Here is a 25,119-nt window from a genome sequence, read left to right as displayed (position 1 = left end):
TATAATAGTCTGCAAATTCCTGCGCAATTTTGGTAGGATTAGTTGTTATCCCTCCATCTTGTTGTTTAATGGGGTGGACAAGTATTGTACGAGGGCTATTATTTAATTTTCTTGCAAACATCCTACTTGGTCTATTTGCGTTAGAGTAAAACTTTTGTTGTGACCAACGAAGGGCCTTTTCGGCTTCATGAGTGAGAGCCAGATCGAGATCTAGGTGGAGTTGATGAATTTCCCCTCTCAGATCCAGCTCTGGGTCAAAGTGTTTTGTTTTACTCCCTCAGAGCAGAAAAATATGGTGGGTCTGTGTATTTTTACGAATGAGAAGGTTTGGGGTCCCAGCTTATGAGTACAGGTGATTGGAGTGACTGTGGAGATGCAAAAGATATGGAACATCAGGAGGGCCCACAAAAGGGCCCTGTTCTACTGCCTGAGCTGAAATCATTTGGAGCAGATAGTCCTTTCATGAAAACTAGAATAAAAAAAATTAAAAGATGAATGGTTTCCTAATACAATGAGCATTCATGAGCTGGCATATAGAGTCAAAGGTGTAGTACAACAAAGCTCTACTGTGCTGATGCTCAAAAAATCTACTCTTAAAACCACAAATAGGAAACAGAAGCATCTGAGGGGGGCACAAGTTCCCCAAAGCCGTTTAGCACCTACATCTTGCTAGTGGTTTGAACTAGTTAACCAATACCTTCCTCTATAAAGAATTACATTTTACAAAAGAGGCTGCCCAAAAATGTTTTAAAAAATGTGGGGTATATGAACATCTCCCCACAATATAAGAATAAGAATGTGTTTTCCTTTCTTCTCCTTTTGTTTTACATCCCCTTTTCCTTTCATTTAAAAGCCAATGAGAACAACAGCAGTTTGACGTTAATCAGTTTATAAAGGGTATTACATATTCACAAACCATGCTGAGTAACTGACAGCATCAATGTCCGTTGAACGCTGTTTTTTCACTGGTCGTTTGTCTTGGGAATATCTTTCCTTTAAAAGCCTGATTGCTGGCTGGGGAGGATTTAGCCCTCAGTGAAAAAACAGCGTTCAACGGACATTGATTACAGGTAATGCTAGAATGCACATAAAAAATAAAACAAGTTAGGGACCGCCATTCGGGGTTTACCTTGACATGGTATGGTGGCTTATCAATTTTATGATCATAACTTTGTAACAAAATAACCCCTATTTGGGTACATATGCAATAGCATTTATTATACTTATATATATACTTTAAAGCCTTTAGAGTGCTCCCACAACCCCCCTGTTTTGATATTATATAAATATAATCTACAGTCTGGTCATTTCACTATGGGACCAGACTGTAAATTATATCCCTATAAACGGCGCGTTCTGGCGTCAGAACGCGCTGTTTATAAGCTTAAAGTGACAGCACTTGCAGCTGCTGCTCTCTCCCTGTAGCTTTCTCTCCACTCGTAACCCCCTCCCACCTGTCTTCCACACATAACTCTCTTACTTTACAGGCGCGCTGCTTCTGTCCCTCTCAACTATCGTCGCTCTTACTTTACTTTCAGGTCTCTCTCTCCCTGCCCCTCCGTCTCCGGTTTCCTGTTTCGCTCCGCCCACCCATGATGCCTCTCCTACGGAACGCATTTTAGGACATGCTGCGCACAAATACCTTTGCTGCATGCGTTGTCCTATGCCTTCTCTATAGCTCATTCTCCTCCTCACAGTCTCTCGCTCCCCCTCCCACCATGGCAAAGTCTCTCTCTCTCCCTCTCATGTTCAGCTGCCCCCCCATCCTCCGTGTCCAGTCTCACTCGTGTTGCTTTTCCTCATGCTCCGTTTAAGGCAGAGCTGATGATCTCACCCAAGGCAGGTAAAACTAAAAAAAGCTAAACAAAATCAAATGGAATACAAATAAAAGGAACAAACAAAAAGGAAGTACAGGCAAACACAAAAAACAACATTAAATAAGGTGAACACACACAGGGGAAACAAATAGGGTTAATAGACACAAAACATAGTGTAGCATTTATAGACCATACATGAAAGCCAGGATGTAAGACATGCAAAAACTGTAGATTATAATGCATAATGTACCCCCTACTTAAATTTATAAAGATATCAGAAGTCACCTCGGAGTTATGTGACCTGTCACATAACTACTCGGTGACTTATAATATCTTTATAAACTACAGTAGGGGGTACATTATCCACTATATATACTCATTGTAACCCGCAGTCCAGGCTGACTAATGGCCAGATCTGTTATGACTGCTATATAACCTTTAATTCCTATTTTGTTTTCTTTTTTCTTTCCTTTTGTTTAATTGACAATGTTAAAATTCAATAAAAAATAATTTTAAACAAACAAAAAAAGATTCCCCCAGGCTAGCCACATTTAGCCCCTCCCAATGTGCACTGGCTGTATGGGAAAATAAGGATTTACTGTGACCACGCAGGGCTGAGGACAGGATGGGATAGGTGTGGCTGGGTCTTTATTAATACTTACACATTCTTTATACTGTAGTTATAGGAAGGTATCAGAAGATATTACTATAGGCATAAATACACAATAATACTAAGTAACAGTAAGTAACATTGTCAGTGGTGCAACTAGATGAAGCTGACCACAGACAAAGGGCGCCAAGGACCTGTGGCCCCCATTCCTGCATGCTGTAAATCAAGTTCCAGACCCTCATGCAATAACATGTTCTGCACCTCCCCACATTTATATCTAGCACTCATACAGGGTGGGGTGGGAGCCAGGCCAACAGGTGTGAGGGCTGCAAGGTCCAAAGTTATGTGTCAGTGAACATATGTATACGTTGGATAGCTGATCATACATACTTTTTGCCTATTGTCTCTGTTTGGCCCTGCCCCCTCAACTGCATGATTCTGCCCCATGACATCACTGTTCCTCCCATTTACATAACACACCCCCTCCCTCGTGGACCCATCCCTACCTTGGCTGGTAAAGTTTTACTAAAAAGGTGGCAGCCCTATCTGTGGTGCCTCCACAGCAACACCAGCGGCTCTCCCCACTGCAGCTCAATCAGTGACCCTCCCCCACTGCAACACCAGCTGCCCTCCCTCCTGAAGCTCAACCAGCCACCGTCCCCCTGCAGCTCAACCAGCTGCCCTACCCCCTGTAGCTTACCCAGCCCTCCGAAGCAACAACAGCGGCTCTCCCCACTGCAGCTCAATCAGTGGCCCTCCCCCCACTGCAGCAATACCAGCTTCCCTCCCTCCTGCAGCTCATCCAGCCAACCTCCCCCTGCAGCTCAACCAGCCGCCCTCCCCCCTGCAGCTCAACCATCCCTCCTCCCCACTGCAGCTCAACCAGCCACCCTCACCCTACAGCTCAACCAGCCGCCATCCCCACTGCAGCAGCAACAACAACAGCCTTCCCCCCACCGCAGCTTAACCAGCGGCCCTTCCCCATGCAGCTCAACCAGCGGCCCTCCACTATGAACAGTTCCTCCAGGCAAAGATATTAATGGCTTTTCTGTATTATATATCTACATATCTACTGTATATATATATATATATATATATATATATATATATATATATATATATATATATATATATATATATATATAAAATGATAAATGCTAACTACATTTATGATAAATAAAATAAACACGTTTTGATGATTTCTGTATGCTGTGTTATTTTTAAGGCTTTATTTATTGGAATTACTTAGACAAGTATCCAGAAAAGGTGATCGGAAAGACAAAGAAAGGGGTCCTAAGCCATATACTACCCTGTCCAGCAGCTTTCTAAGAAAGAATTTGGTATAACCAAAACGATATCGCCAAACAAGTGGATCTCTCCCAGATATGCCAACATTAAAGTGGGCAATATCGGCTGATCCGATCGTGGGCCCTAGGTCCCAACGCTCTGATCAGAATGCATCTGATACGGGTGGTCAGATCGCGGGACCACATACACGTATAGATGCGGGCGTGATCAGACTGGATTTTTTAACCTGCCGAAAAAGATCTGCCCGACTTTCGGCCAGATATCTATTGGGGAAGCCTGTCGGATGGCCCCACACACGGGCCAATAAGCTGCCGACTCGGTCTGTTGGCAGCTTTTATTGGCCCGTGTATGGGGGCCTTTAGACTCATGGTGACTATACTCAAGGTGGCCATAGGCACTAGGGCCCAATGATTGGATCAGAATGGAGGCCAAACGGGAGGTCGGATCGTGGGACCTCATCAATGAAAAGATGTGGGCGCGATCCATCAGGATTTTCTAATGTGGCCGATCGGCATCTGCCCGATTTTCGGACATATATCATCTGGAAAGCCCGTCGGGGGGCTCTACACACGGGCCGATAAGCTGCCATCTTGGTCTGTCTTCAAATTTATTGACCCATGTATGGGGGCCTTTAGACTTATTTGTGTCATGGTGCAACCAATCAACCTCATGGGTCCTATCCAGTATATTTGTATTTCTTTGTCCTTTAAATTGTTAATTTCAGGACATGTTAGGTCACACCCTTAGGAAATAAATACTTATACAGAGTGCTGCAGATAATATAGACCTCCAGATGAACCGGCAGGGGACACCAGTCACAAATCTTTGGTGCCAATTGCTGCCTATTCCTTTTCTAGAGAAAGATACTTTTTTTGCCCAGCCCCTCTTTTTTTAAAGGAGAGGGAAAGGTTAAAACTAAGTAAGCATTATTAGACAGGTCAATATAAATAAACCAGTAAACTCTCAAAATAATGTTGCTCTGAGTCTTCTGTGAAACGAAACACAGCATTTCTTTCCTTCTATTGTGTACATATGGAACAGAAAAAGGACGGAGCACCGTGAGAATTCAGTAAAATGTTAAAAAATAAAGATTTTATTCAGTAGACATATAAAAACAGGTTACAGCAGCAGTGAACCCTTGGCTGCCCGCTTGACGCGTTTCGTGGCGTCCTGCCACTTTCAAGGGTTCACTGCTGCTGTAACCTGTTTTTATATGTCTACTGAATAAAATCTTTATTTTTTAACATTTTACTGAATTCTCACGGTGCTCCGTCCTTTTTCTGTTCCTGGAATTCTTTTTGACCGCGTGGGATGGCGGCTAGCAGTGCAGCACGTTTGAATTCAGCGTCCGGTAAGTGCTCCCACTAAAATACATTTTTTCTGGACTATTGTGTACATATGGACTTCTGTATCAGACTTCCTTCTTTCAGCTTAAACCTCCAGGTCTAGGGCTTGAGCATGCTCATTTTGCTCCTCGCTCCCTCCTTCCTCCCCTCCCTGCTGTAATCTGAGCCCAGAGCTATGAGTGAGCAGGGAGAGACTCAGGCAGGAATTGATGTCACACCAAGCTAATATGACAGTTGCTATCCTATACAAACAGAGAGAGCTTCTAGAGCTGTTTACTCTGGTATGGTAAAGCATTATAGAAAATAAATTTAGTTCTCTAGCTTGCACTATTGAGGCTAATGCATTGGCAATAAACTGCCTTGGTAGCTTTCCTTCTCCTTTAAGAACAAAAAGTTGAGGAAAAATGTATACTTCCTTTTTCCTATAATGTCAATTTAATTTTTATGTAGATAAAATGTCCCAGTTGCTATGTTTTATACTTTAAAATCAGCTGGAAAAACCAGTCTTGGTGTTTGCTAAGAACTGCTTACATATAAAACTACATGTAAATATAATTACCAACAATTATTATTATTTTAATAGAGGATTTGGCTTAACTGATTATTAATCAGGTCTAGTTTGTCAAGTCAATTGTAATATTTCCAAACGTACCCATTACGCAAACACAAACTGTGTAGACCAATTTACTGCTGCTTGTCCCATTTCAAGCTAAAAATCAATCAAACAAAATAATATTTTCTAGGAAGTAATAAGAGGTATAACTACCAGTGACCAACAGGGTCACTTACCCCATCTACCACTGCTGCTGTAACCCCCCTTCCACCTCCCTTTTTCTCTTCTGTACCCATCCCCTTAAAACAAAATCAATAAAAAGAACACCTGTTAAAAAAAAAACAAGTGCTCTGTAAGGCTAAAAAAAAGTTAGTATGTTAAACGTGAAATAATTCAGTGTTGTGGGAGGTCAATCATTAACATAGGCCTATGATCTATATTGACCACTGACAATCTGGATTCAGTGAATAGCAGAAATGTATGAATAGTTTTATTATAGAATAATCAGAAAGAACCTCAGGAGAGATAACTGGATAGATGTAAATTTAACCCAGCACAGGGGCGATGCTGTATTTTGTCTAGACAAGGCACCATGGGTAAAGAAACTACATTAATATTTAAAGATATGCTATTGTATTATTATTATTGTTAAAAAAACATGAAGGTTTTTCTTTAGGTCTCAAAACTTTTTTAGTTATAGACGATGATATACAATTCAGTTTCCCTCATTGATATCCCAAGTAAAGTTCATAGGTACATCTTTCATCTTTTCATTATAAAACTTATCAAACTTCTCATTTTGTGCTACCGTCATTAGGTTTTTCCAATCGCCAACAGCACCTGGTTATTTGTGGAAAAAAATGGAGAAAGATATTTACATTTATGTAGAAATTCATCATTATCAGCACAGATTGCGGAAATAATTAGCCGGATTTATTATACAGCACTGTTCATCTGTCTATATTTAATACTTGATGACTGATGAACGGTAAGGCAAAGTATCTTGTCAAAGGGAGCTGATATATGAAACCAAAAGCCTCAGGTACGTGTTTGTGTACATACTGACACCATTTATTAAAGATGCTGATTTTCAGACATGCTCCTTGCACTTGCAGTGGACACATGAAATGCGGCCACAATGATACTGGAATCTTGGGGGAAAAACATGGCAATTTGTGTTTGAGAACTGCACTCTGCATGCTGTACTGCTGTTGCAAATGAGGCTTCAAAGCATCAGAACCTGAGAGGAAGTATGTACGCAATAGACTGGACTTCTAATGCCTATAATTTGTTATTCAAAAAGTAGCAAAAGGATAGATAGATTGATAGATAGATAGATAGATAGATAGATAGATAGATAGATAGATAAGATAGACCATGGGATAATAAATGGATAGATAGATGATAGGTAGGAACGATGTTATGGACATTTACCTCTCCGAAGAAAAGTTCCTTTATTAAAGTCAAAAATGTCTTCTGCTACAAAAGTGTAATTAGCAAGAGGGTCCTGTTTCATATTATGGAAAGTTGCTTTTTCTACAATAGCTTCCACTTCTAGCTCCTTAAGTTCTTTCCCCACAAATCTACAAATTTTCAGCACAGCGGATCGTAGGTCCTACAACATTGGCAAACATCAGTGTAGTCAAGCTTTGACAGAAACACATTTGCCAAATTCTGAACTATATAAATTGCCATATAACACAGAATAAACGAGGATTCATATTTTCAGAGCAACCATTTATATTAGTACAGTGTCACTGCTTAAAGGGGAACTTTCGCAAAAATGCAAATTTAAATAAGAAGAAACTTTGTAAATACAATCAACTAAATATTCGGCATCATTTCTGAAATAATTAAGTTTATGTTCACTATCCCTCTCTCAGCATCTGTTTCTCTTTATTCTGTCTCTGCAGCAGTTGAGTGTCAGATATTCACTGACAGTTAGATTCAATTTATCTTATAGGGGGGACTTCCTTTCCGAGCAGATGAATTAAGAGCTCACTCAAATAACTGATTCCAGTACAAACACAATCTAACAAAATAACTGCCTTTTGCACAAGTACTGCATGTAGAGAGACATGATTTCTGATGCTCTAATACATCTGCTAGGCAAAAGGAGCCCCTCTATAAGATATATTGGATCTAACTATCAATGACTATCTGACACCCAACTAAAGCATAAAGAGAGAATGAAGAGAAACAGATGCGGAGAAAGAATAGTGAAGATAACCTTGATTATTTCAGAAACAGTACATCATTTTTAATTTATTGTATTTAGAACGTTTTTATTTTAGTATGCCGAAGCATATATTACATTTTCATTTTCGCGATAGTTCCCCTTTAATAATTGCCTAGGCTCTTGATGAGCTTTGTGACTGCAGGAATTTCTGTTTGCAAGTCATGAACGTAGAGCATAAGCTTGTGGCACCCGTACACAGCACACCTTAAACACATTGCTATTTTTACTAGTTGCCAGAACTGTGATTAAATCAGAATGTAGAAATGCAGAGAATTGCCTAATTAGAAAATCTTCCTGCATAAACAATTAACTGCCCCAGCCGCACAGAATTTATAATATTAAATAATATTATATTATTATTATTTATTATCTTTAATATCGTTAAAGATAATACATTTTTAATGGTATGCTAATGTATTAATATTACAAAATAAAATTCTAAGGAGCTCAGTAGAGCCTCCTCAGCCTCTGTGTAATTCCAGGCTTTGCTGTCAATGAAACATGAATAAGAATGCATAATTATAATTGCCATATAGTGCCTTTGCTGGTCTATTTGGTACCATTATGATTTCTAAAAAAAAAACCTTTTAGGCAGAATTACCTTTTTCATCTCCTCATATGTCAGAAATAAAATATTAAAATCTTCCTGGTGGTTGTACCATCCTTTAACATGATCAAACCAAGAACTGCATAGCACTGTAGGGGTTAAAAAAAAGTGGGAAAAAACTATTTCTACAACCTTTCTATGAACAAAAATCCCTAGTTCTGTTTGTGTTAATACACCATGATAAGAAATATTACAGGGAATGAACATAATAAACAGAGTTATGTTTTAGTACAGAGAATACGATTTTAGTGTAAAAGTGTTTATCCAATATAACAAGAGAACTGGTCAAGGGTATAAATATTTATGCAAAGCACTATATATAATGTCTGCCTCCACTTTACTAAGAATGTTGATATTGTGCTGAGCCATATGATGAATTTGTTACCTTTCCCTGATAAATAATCATCCAGGAATGATTCCCAATCCTTTTTTTGTGTTATTCCCACAATGATTTTATAAAAGTGATAGTATGAAACAGCCACATCCTTTGGGTTTCTGGCAACGTAAATGATCTATGTATACAAAGAGCAAAGAAGTGATTGCTATAACATTAAACACAAGTATAAATGGTGGTACAGGTATGTAGAGGGTACTTTTAGTAGAGTATGAAAAGCATTGCATGGACTGATCAGTTTAAGTTAAGTACAGGTTTAGGATGTATTATCTGGAATGCTTGGGACCTGGGGTTTTCCAGATAAGGGATGTTTCTGTAATTTAGATCTTCATGCCTTACATGTCCTAAAAAACATTTAAACATCATGGGGCACATTCACTAAGCTCGGGTGAATGAATAGAGGGAGTTTTTTGTGCTCCTCGACTATCGAATTGGCGTAAATTCGCCTGAGTAGAATGATTCGAATAGATCGAGCGAAAAAAACGATGCGACTATTCGCCCATTCGATAGTCGAAGTACCGTCTCTTTTAAAAATCATTCGACTGCCTACTTCGCCAGATTAAACCTACCAAACTGTTTTAAACGCCTAAAAAAATAGGCTTTTTTTCTACGTTTTTGATCAAATAAAAAGGCATTCGACGAATCATTTGATCGAATGAAAATCCTTCGATCGAATATTCGATCGCTCGACTATTCAATGCTGGGCCAATATTCGTCCATTCGACTATTCACCAGCACGTACATTTGCCCGAATTCCCTATTCGATTCTATTCCCCAGTCGAATTTTGAGGGATTTAAAACCTCAAAATTCGACCCTTGATTCATCTGCGCCCATATAAACCCAATAGGCTTGTTTTGCCACCAAAATGAATCTCAAGTTATCTAATTAAAAAAGAAGAATAATTTGCTTAAAAGACTCTATTGGAGATGGGATTTCTATAATTAGGGGATTTTCTTAATCTTATCTTAATATGGAGGAGAGCATCAGTTCACCTATAGTATTACCATCAACCATTTTTTGAATACTGATTGGAAAATGAATATTTGTATTCAAGGATACTTACTTTACCTTTCTTGTTCTTGAGATCCTTTGGAACTAAATAATAAGGCAAATGTGATGTAAAAAGACGAGGAGAGGGGCGGCTGTCATAGTCTATTTGGTAAAGGTTATATTCAATCCATGGAACTCTGGACATATTATCAATTTTTTCTGTTCCATTCCGATGACCTTCATTGAATATTAGGCTCAGAATCTGCTGTGTCCAGACTGTCCCTGCATGAAATAAAGTACTTTCAAATCCACTAACATTAACCATATATATGATATTATATGGGTAATGTATGCAAAATCCTGCAAATAGAATAGAATCTACTGACTTTAACATTCTTTTGGTTTGGGTGATTTCGTATTTTTAATTTATATCCTTATAATCTACTGTAGAACTAAAGGTGCCAAGGCACCTAGTCTGGGGGAACTTTGTGCTTCAAAGATATACAATAAAATGAATAACAAATTAATTACCAGACTTTGGAAATGTAACCAGAAAAACGTCACTGTCTTTAACTTCAAAGTCCTGGACAGAATCTATTGTTTGGGGTGAAGTATACGTAGCCTGAAAATATATTCCTCGATATTTGAACATAAATCGATCATCATTCTCATTGACATCAACTTCAGACATCTTCCACCACACCTAGACTGTAAACAATATATTTTTAAAATGTCCCACAAAAGGTTAGTTTACTAGCAGCTTATTAGTAGCAAAGATTCGCTGTACCTGTTCCTTGTCTGCACTAGGACTGGTGAGATCAGTTTGATTATTCATACGGCAGACAGAGCTTTTATAGGATGTAAATCTCAAATGCTTTGCCAATTTCATCATCAAGTACACAACCTTGTTTGTCAGCTTTGGACTTTAAATCTGCCATGAATTAAGAATGAACAGGATCACCTGTTATTAAACACTGGGAAAAGGGTAAACATTATGTTTATGTATTATAGTTACATTACATAATTATAGTTACATTATATGCTTCATTTTAATTGAAAAAAAGACCAAAGTCCATCAAATTCAACCCTTACAAATGAAACCCAGCATCCATACACACACACTCATACTGTCCCCTCCATATACTCACATAAACTTTATATACCAATATCTATACTTATTGCAGATTTTAGTATCACAATATCCCATTATAGTATGCTTGCCCAATAAATCATCAAAGACCCTCCCAAACTCATAGTATTATGAATTGCAATGTATTCAAGTATCTTATCCCTTCCAAAAGCATCCCTACCACTGATATCAAACTAAAGGCCTATAGTTTTCAGGGTAAGAATGGGATCCCCTTTTAAATAAAGGCACCACATCAACAATTTACCAATCTCTTGGCAGCAAAGAATCCTGAAAAAATAACTAAAAATGCATGAACTCTTTCATCAGTTGCAAAGACAGATGAAAAATAGTTCAGAATTTAAGCTTTTTCTCTGTTTTCATAAATCAGCTGATCTCCCTCTGATAATAAGGGTCCATAATAAGGGGTTCATTGAAGGACCCCCCTCAGATGCCTCCTTACCTAGAAAAGGCCCTGTGGAAATTCAGGGATGCTGCACTAATGAGGCGAGTTGTAAAGCTTACCTCATTCAGCAGTGTCCCTCAGGTTATCAGGGATGGCAAAAAGCCTCTTAAAGGCATTAATATTAATTAGTCCTGCTATAATTAGTAGGACTGCGGATGACAAAAAAGTTGTCTTTCTCCTCTGGATGTTCTACGTTCCAGGGAATGTGTAATTTCCATTCACAGTGTTTTTTTTTTAGCATACTGTTGTATAAAAGTACTTTTTGTACTAATGACTGATCCCTGTGCATGAGCCCACACACATCCAGTTATTCATTAATGGGCAAAATGAAATCTTCACAGATAAAAAAAATCCACCCTGTTCATTCATTTGCAGATTAGCTGCTGAGTTCATGGGAGGACAGTAAAAAAATATATAAAAATAACAGCCAGGTGAGTATCCGCACACCAGGGCTCAGTATAACTTTAAAGATAGGGGTGCTCAGTTATACAAAAAATATCTTCCAACAGGCACACCCTTGTAAAAAATTTGTCTTTTTATTGCATTGTATGAAATCCAATGTTTCTGCCAACATTAGGGCCTTTATCAAGGTTGGACTTTGATACAATGCAATAAAAATGTTTTTATAAGGGTGTGCCAGTTGGAAGATATTTTTTATCTTGTATTTGTCTATATGTATTTTGTGGTCACAGCCTCAATGCACTCATTGTAGCTCCCACCATATTATTATTATTATTATTATTATTATTATTAAAATGTGATTATACAACTAAATCACATGAATTGTATACATAGAACATATGGAGTTACATACATCATAATCAATTCGGGTACAAAAGGTGAGCAGGGGTGATTCTGGCCTTTCTGCTGCCTGAGGCGAAAGCATGGCAATGTACCCCTGTGCCACGCCCCAAGCCACACCCAATGTTACACCCCCAAGCCACGCCCCCACACACCATGCCTTTTCTCAGATAGCAGCTCCCTAACACAAGATAACAGCTGCCTGGTAGATCTAAGAACAGCACTCAATAGTAAAATCCAGGTCCCAGTGAGACACATTCACTGCCAGAAAGCAGTTCCATCCTAAAGTGCTGGCTCTTTCTGAAAGCACATGACCAGGCAAAATGACCTGAGATGCACCTACACACCAATATTACAACTAAATACACTTGCTGCTTCAGGAATTACATTTTATATTGTGCAGTGAATTATTTGCAGTGTCATTTAGAAATAAAAACAACATCATAAAAATCATGACAGAGTTCCTTTAAGTTACAGTACCTTGCACTGTTAAAAAGCCCTCTGAAGAACAGATAAGTTTAAGATGTGACAGTCAAGCAGAATAAGTGCAGGATGATTGGAGATATAGTAGAAACTGTAGCATTTATGTTATACTATAGATCAGTGATCCCCAACCAGTAGCTCGTGAGCAACATGTTGCTCTCCAACCCCTTGGATGTTGCTCCCAGTGTCCTCAAAGTAGGCGATTATTTTTGAATTCCTGGCTTGGAAGTAAGTTTTAATTGCATAAAAACTAAGTATATTGCCAAGTAGAGCCTCCTGTAGGCTGCCAGTCCACATAGAAGCTACCACATAGCCAATCACAGCCCTTATGTGGCACCCCAAGGGACTTTTTTATGCTTGTGTTGCTCCCCAACTCTTTTTACATTTGAATGTGGCTTGTGGGTAAAAAAGGTTGGGGATCCCTGCTATAGATTATAACTGCATTATAACTTATTGGGGCCACAAGAAAATTAACTAAATGCTGAACAAACTTATATTAGGGAGATTTAAAATTGAGGTATCAAAGTGCATGTCAAGGGGTCTATAACCTTCAAGTTCACTTTTAGTATGTTATAGAATGCCCAATTATAAAAAAATTCAATTGGTCTTCATTATTTTTTTCATAGTTTTTAAATTATTAGCCTTTTTCTTCTGATTCTTTCCAGCTTTCAAATGGTAGTCATTGATCACCTCCATCTAAAAAGCAAATGCTCTTCAGGTTACAAAGGTAAATTCAAAGACAATCAGATTGCTGAAATTCCAAACTGGAGAGCTGCTGAATAAAAAGCTAAATAACTCAAAAACAAATAAATAATAAAACATGAAAAACAATTGCAAATTGTCTCAGAATATCCCTCTCTATATCATACTAAATGTTAACTTTAAAAATTTCCAGAATTTTTGTAAAATATGAAAATATGTGGATTTCAGTCTGAAATGATGTAATGCAAATACAAGCAATGCAATATTAATAAACTGGATAATTGAATGAATGAGTCAGGAAATTTCACCTGTCTGAGGCTTTTCAATTATGGATCAACTAGCAGTTAGGCAGGGCTTGACTTAATTTCCACAAAAACGTTGAACTTTGTCTTTATGCATTAACCAGGGAACATACATCTTTTTTTAAACTTTTTTTTTTTTTAACTATTTTGGTAATTTGTATATACAGTAACTGGCATTGAGGGCACCTGGGCAAGTATAAATACTGGTGGTTTGATGACACACACAGTGGCGTGGTAGTGGAGAATCCAAATAACAGGCAGACAGGCAGTACTACTATTATTTATTCCAAATAATCATTCTGTAGTACAGTACAGACACACTACCTGATCGGTTCTTGTGAATAAACTCTGGCTCTGCCTCACACAGTGCCTGCTGCCCTAGACGGATGAAGCAGCCAGCCATCACAACACCACCAGACCGGTCCAGTCCAAACTCCAAAGCCAAACACTGTACAAACCGAGCCCTGGTGATACTGCATGCGATACTGCGCGGAGCCGGTGACGTCACCGGCGTCACGTAAGCAGGAAGCAGTGGAGCGCTGCCCAGCCTGCTACAACACACGTGACATTGACGCACTGACTGGCACCGCACAGAACAAGTCAGGGCGGCAGCAGGAGTGAGGGAACCGACTGAAGCTGAATGCGCATTATGCGCAGCGCATATTTACATTTGACAAGCACGTTTTTTTTCTTAACCGCAACAAAGATATTCAGCAGTCTAATACACCAGCCAAAATGCCGCCCCTTGTACTGACCCACATTTTGCCGCCTGAGGCAAGATTCTCAGGCCGCCTCATTATAGAAGCGCCCCTGAAGGTGAGGAAGGCCCTATGCAAAGGGCATACACTCTAAAGGGAAGGTATGGGAGTGGGCAAGATCGAATTAAGTGGGTGAGAAATGTGGTACTGTATGTGGTGTTGCATTTGGTAGTTAAACAGAGTGAGGGTAGGCTTCTCGAAAGAAGTGCGTTTTAAGAGATTTCTTGAAAGCAGAAAGGTTGGGAGAAAGTCAGACAGACCGTGGGAGAGAGTTCCAGAGGAGGGGTGCAGCCCTTGCAAAATGCTTTGAATGTCAGGGTCATTAATTTGAATTTGATTCTGAAAGGTAGCGGAAGCAGGGAGTGACAGAATGGTGTGGCAGAGGAGGAGCGGTTGCTGAGGTGTATGAGCCTCGAAGCAGTGTTCATTATGGACTGGAGAGGTGACAGTCTCTGGAGGGGAAGGCCAATTAAAAGAGAGTTACAGTAGTCTAGACGTGATATGACGAGAGAGTGAATAAGAATTTTGGCAGCATCTTGGGTGATAAATGATCGTATTTTGGATATGTTCCTTAGGTGGAAGATATGAGGAGTGAATGGCAGGGCAGAATCTAGGATAACCCCAAGGCAACAAGCCTGGGGAGAGGGGGTGAGTGGAATTGTTAACTATGATGGATACTTCTGGGATGTTACTGGTGTTAGTTGGAGGAAAGAGAACCATTTCAGTTTTAGAGAGGTTTAATTTAAGGTAGCGTTGCGACATCCAGGTAGAGATAGCGGACAGGCAGGAGGAGACGCGAGTTAGGAGTTCTGGGTTGAGATCAGGAGATGAGAGATAGATCTGAGTATCGTCAGCATAGAGGTGGTAATGGAAGCCATACGAGTTGATTAATTTGCCGAGGGAGGAAGTATAGAGGGAGAATAGTAATGGTCCCAGGACAGAGCCTTGAGGAACCCCAACAGAAAGAGGTAGGGGAGAAGATGCAACTCTGTTGTAGGAGACACTGAAGGAACGATTTGTGATGTAAGTCAGGTTATCCCACTGGTGGCTAATAAAACGACAACCAAGTTTGGGAATTTAACTTTGAAAGCAGTTGCAGGTAAAACTTAGTCCCTTTGTAAAATGTATAATGAAGCAATAGAATTCTTAATGAATCAGATGAAAATTGAGCATAGGACTGGCCAGATATGGGATGACTTTGACGTAGTTGGCCAGCTTAAATATATTGCAAAATATGGACAAACCATCCCTGTTTTGTTTAAAGGGTAAGGCATTTTTCAGTAGCTGAAAGAAAGACAAGGGAGCACTCACAGACCTTATGGATCACCCTCCTGCTGTGCTGACACGTGAGAAAACGATCCCGACACGTACAGCCTTCAAGTGAAAATATTGAACACGGAGCACCAGCCTTCATTAAAATCCGTATTTTATTAATTCTTCATTAAAAAGATGAGCAGGACATGTATCCCAAGGCACGCTTGACACGTTTCGTGAACTACCCCAGTATAAGCCGAGTTTTTCAGCATCCAAAATGTGCTGAAAAAGTCTACCTCGGCTTATACTCGGGTCAGCGGTACCCGACCCGAGTAGCTGAGATTGCAGAAACTTTTAATCATTCCTATACCAACAGTACACTTGGGGAGAGACTGCAATATCCCACAATGCCCTCTGTTGGTTATATGAAAGAATAACAGTGACTGCAATATCACACAGCGCCATCTGTTGGTTATATGAAAGAATAACAGTGACTGCAATATCACACAGCGCCATCTGTTGGTTGTATGAAAGAATAACAGTGCGCCCTCTGTTGGTTATATGAAAGATTAACAGTGACTGCAATATCACACAGCGCCATCTGTTGGTTGTATGAAAGGATAACAGTGCGCCCTCTGTTGGTTATATTAAAGAATAACAGTGACTGCAATATCACACAGCACCCTCTGTTGGTTATATGAAAGAATAACAGTGACTGCAATATCACACAGCGCCATCTGTTGGTTATATGGAAGAATAACAGTGACTGCAATATCACACAGCACCCTCTGTTGGTTATATGGAAGAATAACAGTGACTGCAATATCACACAGAGCCCTCTGTTGGTTATATGAAAGAATAACCGTGACTGCAATATCACACAGTGCCCTGTGTTGTTTATATGAAAGAACAACAGTGACTGCAATATCACACAGCGCCCTCTGTTGGTTATACAAAAGATTAACAGTGATGGCAATATCAAACAGCACCCTCTGCACATGGTAATGGAACAGTGGGACAATGCACACAGTAATCCGTTTGGCAATTTTCTGTCACCATCAACTTTGCAAAGAAGTCCGGTTGATCGCTGGGGGGGTCGCTTTGGCATAATGTGCGCTGCTGGGAGACAGGGCTGTAGTTGTGTCTAGGCTTATACTAGAGTCAATAAGTTTTCCCAGTTTTCGTAGGTAAAATTAGGTACCTCGGCTTATACTCGGGTCGGCTTATACTCGAGTATATACGGTAAGCCACTTTCTCAAAAGCTATATAAATAATTAATAAAATATGGATTTTAATGACTGCTGGTGCTCCGTGTTCAATATTTTCTTTTTTCAGGAGCTGTATGAACAAAAATGTCTTAAATATATTGATAATTGTTTGAGTGCAGAGGACCTCTTGTATTTCTCTCTCTGACTCTCTCTCTCTCTCTCTCTCTCTCTCTCTCCCTCTCTATATATATATAATACACAAAAGCCATGAATATCTTGTAAATTATATCCTTATAAACGGTGAGTAGTGATGTCATCAGTTATAAACGGTGAGTAGTGATGTAATTTCTGTCACATGACTCACTAAAATTTGTGTATTATAATAAATAAAGTACCCCCAATTGTAAAATATGAGGATATTATAAGTTACCTAGGAGTTCCATGACCTGTATAAAAACACTCGGCCTTCGGCCTCGTGTTTTTATATGGTCATGAAACTCCTCGGTAACTTATAATATCCTTATATTTTACAAGAGGGGGTACTTTATTCACTATATATATATTATACACTTGTTTCATAAACTCAGAAAAAAAGTCTGTTTGGTAAATATTTGAAGTTTAGAGAATATTATTAATTTTGCAAACTAAAATGCTATACTTACCATATCTACCTCAGGGATCTGCTGTATGGATTACTTCCTCAAAAACAAGAGTATTATGTAGAAGTGTAACAAGCTGTATTTGTTGCCGAAGTGGAAAACGTTTGGGAGTATTTCTTGGCCTTCAAATCCTGTGCCTGTAATTTAGAAAAATCTGTCTCTTGAAAGAAAATTATTTGTGTTTTAAGTCTGTTTGCTTCTCATAAAGCCATATATCAATCCTCTAATACAGTGCTCTCAGCCCCCATTGTGTGACCCTACATTAAAGTATGGCTGCTGTGACTGCTTACTTTTGGTTACATTTCAAACTGAGATTAAATGGTTTTGCATTGTTCACACCTCATATTAAGGCTGTAAAAGCCCTGCATTGTTCACAAAATACTTGTTTGGGGGTCCCCAAAGTGTGTAATCATGTGCTGGAGGGGCTGTGTTATAAACAGGGGAGGAGGAGGAGGCATATGGATTCAAGAGTATGTTTTTATACGACAATCATTTTTTTTTCACATATGAGTGATATCCCTGTAGTGAGCACCAGCCATTTGTTGTTTTGGTGCGCTATCACCATTACTGAGGACATGGTCCTAACATTTTTTGTCATAACATGGTTGTAGTTTAGAGTGTGTGTCTTTTTAAAAAAAGGAGTGGTCCAATCCTCTGTACCTATCAGGTACACGATGTGGCGACTAACCAGACGCTCCATCTTGAGAAGTGGCAGAGACACGAACAGAGGTAAGTTCCTTACAGTAACACACAAACCTCTAAATACCTGTGTTGTTCACACCTGTAAGACCGCGGGTGGTTCCGACCTATAAAACCATAACCTGTAAGACCTTACATTGTTCACACCTCAGACTGTAAGTGCCCACATCTGTCCATACCTCATGCAAACTATAGGAGCAGCACAGGCATTGTGCTGCTGTACATAGTACAATACATATTGTTCATCTTAGAGTGGTTCTTTTCAATTACTTGATGATCGTAATAGGTTTATACGTCTCCTTTTCTGCTTTGCCTGTGTGTGTGGCATATTCTGCTTGCCCTACACTGCCTGTGTGTGCCATGTTCTGCCTGTGTGTGATAAACTCTGCCTATGTGTGCTATACTCTGTCTGCCCTGCCTTTGTGTGCTTATTCTGCTTGCTCTATACTGCCTGTGGGCCATACTCTACCTGCCCTATACTGCCTGTGTGCCATACTCTACCTGCCCTATATTGCCTGTGTGCCATACTCTACCTGCCCTATACTGCCTGTGTGCCATACTCTACCTGCCCTGCTCTGCCTGTGTGTGCTATACTCTGCCTTCCCTACTCTGGCTGCTCTGTTCTGACTGTGTGTGTGTGCCACACACTGCCTGTGGGAAGTGAACCTGGTGGGAGTTTATTAGCATTTGGAAATACTTGTTCGGGGGTCCTCAAGGTGTGTAATCATGTGCTGGGGGATGCTGTGCTATCCACAGGGGGAGGAGGAGGCATATGGATTTAAGGGTATGACATTACATTTTTTATATGACAATACATTTTTTTCAAATATGAGTGATATCCCTGTAGTGAGCACCAACCATTTGTGGGTGTGGTTTTAAAAAACGGAGTGGTCAACCCTCTATGTTCTATATTGTAATTGTCATGTCTATTTATAGTACAGTAAATAAGTTTAGCACACCCGTAAGTGTGTTATGAAATTGTGCTGATGGGTATGATCTTGCAAAGTGTACTGGTGACACCCCAGATCCAGTGAACAGGCAAACAAGAATGGCAATGCAACAGGCACAGCCTTACTTTATTAAACAGCTGAAGCTGTAAGAAAAGGTTAGATATGGAGTAAAATAGGTAACGTATTACTGTAACAACAATGAAATTATAATAAGAATAGCCCCAGCATAACCCTGGTGTGCACACCTTAAATTCCCACCGACAAGTTGCCAGCTGGATATAGTGTACACCGGTGGGGGCCCCTTGAGACGAAAGCAAATCTGTCAGCCTTACTTACAATCCTTGTAGGTGGATGAGGTGGCTGTGAAATCCCTGAAGTCACCTCAATAGCTTTGCAGGTTCACTGAAACACTATCAGATGATGACTGTAATAATGAGGGGACACCTCTGAGCACTGTGGAAACATCTGGTAACTTAGGTGTTCCTCTGTCCATAGAAGCCACACTGTCTCACAGATACAATATGAATATTAATCTCCCAAAATGGCAAGGCAGGGGTTAAAGGTGACTCACAGTTCAAAGGGAATTCTGCTTCTCCTCTCACTGTAGCTTTGTCCTGATCAAATTGGCTGGAAGGCCACAACCCAGGATCACACTGGCTACTGGGACCTTGTGCACTTTTCCACCAGGGAACAACAGGAAACAACTTTCAGCAAACCTCTGCAGATTAGTGACAGCTTCTCTTTCTGGCTAATCACTAAACTGGTTGCACCATAACACTCCCAGTCATTAAAGGGATACTGTTATGGGAAAAAAAATTTTTTTCAAAATTAATCAGTTAATAGTGCTGATCCTACTGATTATTGCAGATAATAGTGCTGATCAGAATTCAGTGCAGAATTCTGCACTTAAATCCATTTCTCAAAAGAGCAAACAGATTTTTTAATATTCAATTTTGAATCTGACATGGGGCTAGACATTTTGTCAATTTCCCAGCTGCCCCAAGTCATGTGACTTGTGCTCTGATAAACTTCAATCACTCTTTACTGCTGTACTGCAAGTTAGAGTGATATCACCCCTGCCTTTTTCCCCCCAGCAGCCGAACAAAAGAACAATGGGAAGGTAACCAGATAGCAGCTCCCTAACACAAGATAACAGCTGCCTGGCAGATCTAAGAACAACACTCAAAAAAAAAAAAAAAAAAAAGTAAAAACCCATGTCCCACTGAGACACATTCAGTTACATTAGAGCCCCTCAAGTTGCCAGAGGTGGCAAAAAGTCACACGTGCTACCTTTAAGAGCCAACTTTCCAGTTTATAAACCAGAAGGAAAAACAGCAGCCTGCCAGAAAGCATTTCTTTACTAAAGTGCAGGCACAAGTCACATGACAGGGACAGCTGGGAAATTGACAATATGTCTAGCCCCATATCAGATTTCAAAATTGAATATAAAAAAATCTGTTTGCTCTTTTGAGAAATGGATTTCAGTGCATAATTCTGCTGGAGTAGCACTATTAACTGATGCGTTTTGAAAAAAACATGTTTTCCGATGACAGGATCCCTTTAAGTTTTCCAGGACAGCACAGTCCTCCTTGCTGGCTAATCCCCCCTCCTTCCATCTGTCTCCATGCACTTCCTGTAGCAAGGGCTTGTTGGAAATGTAGTTCTTAACTCCAAGCAATATCCCATGTATTAGGGGATGAGGATATATATATAAGTTATAAAAATCTAGTTATATAAATCGAATACAGATGGAGTCAGTGGATTCTAGGGTTGCATAACCATGTAGAATTACTAGTCATTTTTTATTCATGAAGGAGCACATTTACTTAGCTCGAGTGAAGGAATAGAATGAAAAATACTTTGAATTTCAAAGTGTTTTTTTGGCTACTTCGACCATCAAATCAGCTACTTCGACTGCGAATCGAACAATTCGAACTAAAAATCGTTTGACTATTCGACCATTCGATAGTCGAAATACTGTCTGTTTAAAAAAAACTTCGACCCCCTACTTCGTCACCTAAAACCTAACGAGCATCAATGTTAGCCTATGGGGAAAGTCCCCATAGGCTTTGCTAGCTTTTTTTGAGCAAAGGAATTTAGTTCGATCGATGGATTAAAATCCTTCGAAACGTTCGAACGATTTTTCCTTCGATCGTTTGATCGAAGGAAATGCGGTAAATCCTTCGACTTCTATATTTGATGTCGAAGGATTTTACTTCAACGGTCGAATATCGAGGGTTAATTAACTCTCTATATTCAACCCATAGTAAATGTGCCCCGAAATGTTAGACTTTTGTCTGATGCACTGTTCACAATTCTGGAGCCACATATTCTTCCCTTATGTTAACAAATGTTGTGATACCTGATTCCAGCTCTTTAAAGGGGTTGTTTACCTTTGAGTTTGATGTAGAGAGTGATTTTCTGAGACAATTTGCAATTGGGTTTCATTTTATTAATATATGTGGTTTTTTAGTTATTTAGCTTTTTATCCAGCAGCTCCCCAGTTAGCAGTTTCAATAATATGGTTTCTAGGATCCAAATTACCTTAGTTGTCATGCATTAATTTCAATAAGAGACTGGAAAATGAATAGGGGAGCGCCTGGATAGGAAGAGGAGTAATAAAAAGTAGCAATAACAATACAACTGTAACCTACAGAGCATTTGTTTTAGCATTGACTCCCATTTGACAGGTGGAAAGAATCAACAGAAGAAGGCAAATAATTTAGAAACTATAAAAAAGAAAAAATGATGGCCAATTTAAGTTGCTTAGAATTAGCCATTTAATAACATACTAAAAGTTAAGTTAAAGGGGTTGTTTAGCTTTGAGTAATCTTTTAGTATGATGTAGAAAGTGATAGTCTGAGACAATTTGCAATTTGTTTCCATTTTGTATTCTTTGTGGTTTTTGAGTTATTTATAATAATTATTTAAAAAAAAAAAAAAAAGCCATTCCCCTTTCAAAATACAAAGAAAATGTTGTTATTGCTTCTGAGCAAATGATAATGCAGGTTTGCTGAATATGCCTTATATCATAACCCAGTAACTCACTTAAACTGTAAAAAAAACGAAATACATCTTCATTTTGGTGAACTTAGTTATCAGGCAGTGAGGAAAAACTGTTCTGCCAACTGTCATACAATGTACTAGGGATAGGGGCAATTATCTTCTGCTCACAGGTGCACTTTTTACTTTTAAACTCCTGGTTTAAAGGTGAAGCACAGCTAGTATTTATGAAATGATAATATGAAAAGGGAAGAGCCGGGAAATAGATTATGCATTGAAACAAATAAAAATCTGGTGTTTAATTGTTATCTTTTTATGCATCTAAAAGTATTATTGTTTATAATCTTGGTAGTCTTTCATTCACACTATCTATTGTTTGAGTTAATTATTGGTTTCTTTCCTGAGACATGTGATGTTTTTGAGTTCTGTTCTACATGCAGCAGTTTACACAGACTTTATTGTGTAATCAGTGGATGTTTGCACAATGCAGTCACATGGATATCGGTGAACTGGATCTTGTACAACCTGTTCAACCATTTGCAGATTAGCTACTCAGTTCATTAGGAGGATATTTAAAATATATATTATATATGTATATATATATATATATATATATATATATATATATATATATATATACACTGTATATATATATATATATATATATATATATATATATATATATATATATATATATATATATATATATATATATATATATATATATTGTCACAACTTGAATATATTGACTCCCCTCCCAGTGTTACTTCCCCCTTGTTTGTCTGGCCGTAGCACACAGATATTGCACTTCCTCACTGTAACTAAAATCATATCAAATGTGTCCTTTCAGCAGTGTGCCCCCTCCAGTAGTGTCTATCTGCCTTTTCTGACTGTACTGAGACACCATTTTAGCTATTTAAAGCACAATTCATATAATATAACTACTTTCTTACAGACTATAATCCTACTTTACATGTGCCATGGGCCAACTGCAAATCTGCCGTTCCGTGATTAATAGTATTAAAGGCATTTATTCCTCCTTGTACATCCCCAATTAATAGTATGAATCACATGTTTGTGTTTTTTATGAAGAACAGTTCTAGTTATTATGCACAGTATCTTTATCAGGTTTGAGTCAAAGAGATGGTTTCAGCTACCAACTAGAAGCTATTTAAAAGAGAATTGGATACATTAGATATCATGTTTCTGGAGATGAAAAAAATCATTATTTGCTTGTCAGGGAAGTCAGTCATTCACATAGACCACTGATCTGTAATAAGCAATGATAATCTGGATTCAGTGAATAGTGGTTAAGGTAGAGTTGTAGAGGCCTATGATAGGACCTCTGACATAAAATATGTCCTCGTAATACATGTCATATTCCTGGTGCATTATTCTACCCTTTTAACTTAAAAAATATATATATATATTTTCACTAACTAGTCTCAATTAGGATATTTTTCAGGATATAGTCAGAATTTAAAACACGTATGTATTTATAGTAGGCAAATTATATATGTGAAGTGCTTGCTCTTGCATACTGCATATCATTTGATTGTATTTATGTATAGTCCTCTTTGGTTGAGTTGAATAGACCATGCCTTTTCTGTCACCAAATATCCTACAATGTATCTTGATGTATGTGAGCACATACCAGGGTGTGCTTGGCCTCTAGAAAATGTCTTTTGCTAGACATGACATGTATAGGATTTCCCTCCTCCCATACCTCTGTTATTTTTTTAAAGGAGAACTAAACCCTAAAAATCAATATGGCAAGAAATGCCATATTTTATATACTATACTTATTGCACCAGCCTAAAGTTTCAGCTTCTCAACAGCAGAAAATGATCCAGGACTTCAAACTTGTCACAGGGGGTCACCATCTTGGAAAGTGTCTGCAACACTCACATGCTCAGTGGGCTCTGGGCAGCTGTTGAGAAGCTAAATTTAGGGGTCATCGCAAATTATCAAGCAGTAAATGAGGTTGGCCTGTAATATAAGCTGATGCTGCAGGGTTAATTACATTCTGATGCTAGTTGCACTGGTTTTTGTGCTGCCATGTAGTAATTGTCTGTATTAATTACCCTTTACTGTGACATTTATATTCTATATGTACTGTATATTTTGAGTTGATCCCTAAGCTCAGTAAGTGACAGCAGCACAGAGCATGGACAGTGAATCAGCAGAAGAGAATATGGGGAGCTACTTGGGCATATTTTGGGGTAAAGATATTCACTGCTAAAGGGACATGGTTGACTTGGGCTGATATAGAAAACCAAAACATAATGTACAACATTTATAACCTTTAGTTTAGCTTTAGTTCTCCTTTAATGGCATGACTTCATTCTCTGTAATGTAATGTTATTAAGATGTGTATTATGATGTGTCTCTTGCTTTCTCTCCTTGCATGTTTAGACTCAATGATATATGGGAACATCTGGTGTAGGGTTGCACCAAAAATCAATTCAGAGCAAAGATTTGGCTGACCATCAAATTCTCAACAAAAAAACAATCAAAGAAAAATAAAAAAAATGTAAAGCCTTCAGTTTATTTCTTTGAAGTAAAGAACAGATTTATTAAAATTCAAAATCAAATTTATAGCACAATTGGGGGCGTGGCTTACGCGTGCATGTAGCTGCACGCATTTTCCTGTGGCTCCGGTCCGGTGTGGCTCAAAGCGGTTCACCACAGCAGTCCCAGGGGGGGTACCGGCTACAAACACTCAGGAACGCCAGCGGACATGACCAGGAGAAGGCCTAAGCAGCAGCCGCTGCAACTCACTGATTTTTACGGGTCCCAGCCGAAAATCTCTCTGCGCAGTAAGGCCCAAGATGGCGCCCGAT

The 25,119-nt window shown here is 39.0% G+C and overlaps 1 protein-coding gene across 4 annotated transcripts; it reads right to left on the bottom strand.

Moving 5' to 3' along the window:
- Positions 1–6,111: 6,111 nt before the first annotated feature.
- XB5897337.L (uncharacterized XB5897337 L homeolog) lies at positions 6,112–19,921 on the bottom strand. Of its 4 annotated transcripts, XM_041562175.1 has the most exons (9): positions 19,845–19,921; positions 17,628–17,761; positions 10,653–10,796; positions 10,397–10,573; positions 9,939–10,147; positions 8,866–8,992; positions 8,475–8,569; positions 7,069–7,249; positions 6,112–6,474 (listed from the first exon to the last, which is right to left on the bottom strand). In XM_041562175.1, exons 4-9 carry the CDS (start codon positions 10,554–10,556, stop codon positions 6,350–6,352), a joined length of 897 nt encoding a protein of 298 aa, XP_041418109.1. In that variant the 5' UTR covers positions 10,557–10,573; positions 10,653–10,796; positions 17,628–17,761; positions 19,845–19,921; the 3' UTR covers positions 6,112–6,349. The 4 variants fall into 4 exon arrangements, with proteins under 4 accessions (XP_041418109.1, XP_041418108.1, NP_001085018.1 ...); XM_041562174.1 differs by lacking the exons at positions 17,628–17,761; positions 19,845–19,921 and adding an exon at positions 11,517–11,657; NM_001091549.1 differs by lacking the exons at positions 7,069–7,249; positions 17,628–17,761; positions 19,845–19,921 and adding an exon at positions 11,517–11,662.
- Between the last annotated feature and the right edge of the window lie 5,198 nt (positions 19,922–25,119).

Source organism: Xenopus laevis, chromosome 5L (assembly GCF_017654675.1).
Source record: "Xenopus laevis strain J_2021 chromosome 5L, Xenopus_laevis_v10.1, whole genome shotgun sequence".
NCBI classification, from domain to species: Eukaryota; Metazoa; Chordata; class Amphibia; order Anura; family Pipidae; genus Xenopus; species Xenopus laevis.
Note: the sequence above shows the minus strand (reverse complement) of the source record. Positions and strands in the feature narration are given on the sequence as shown.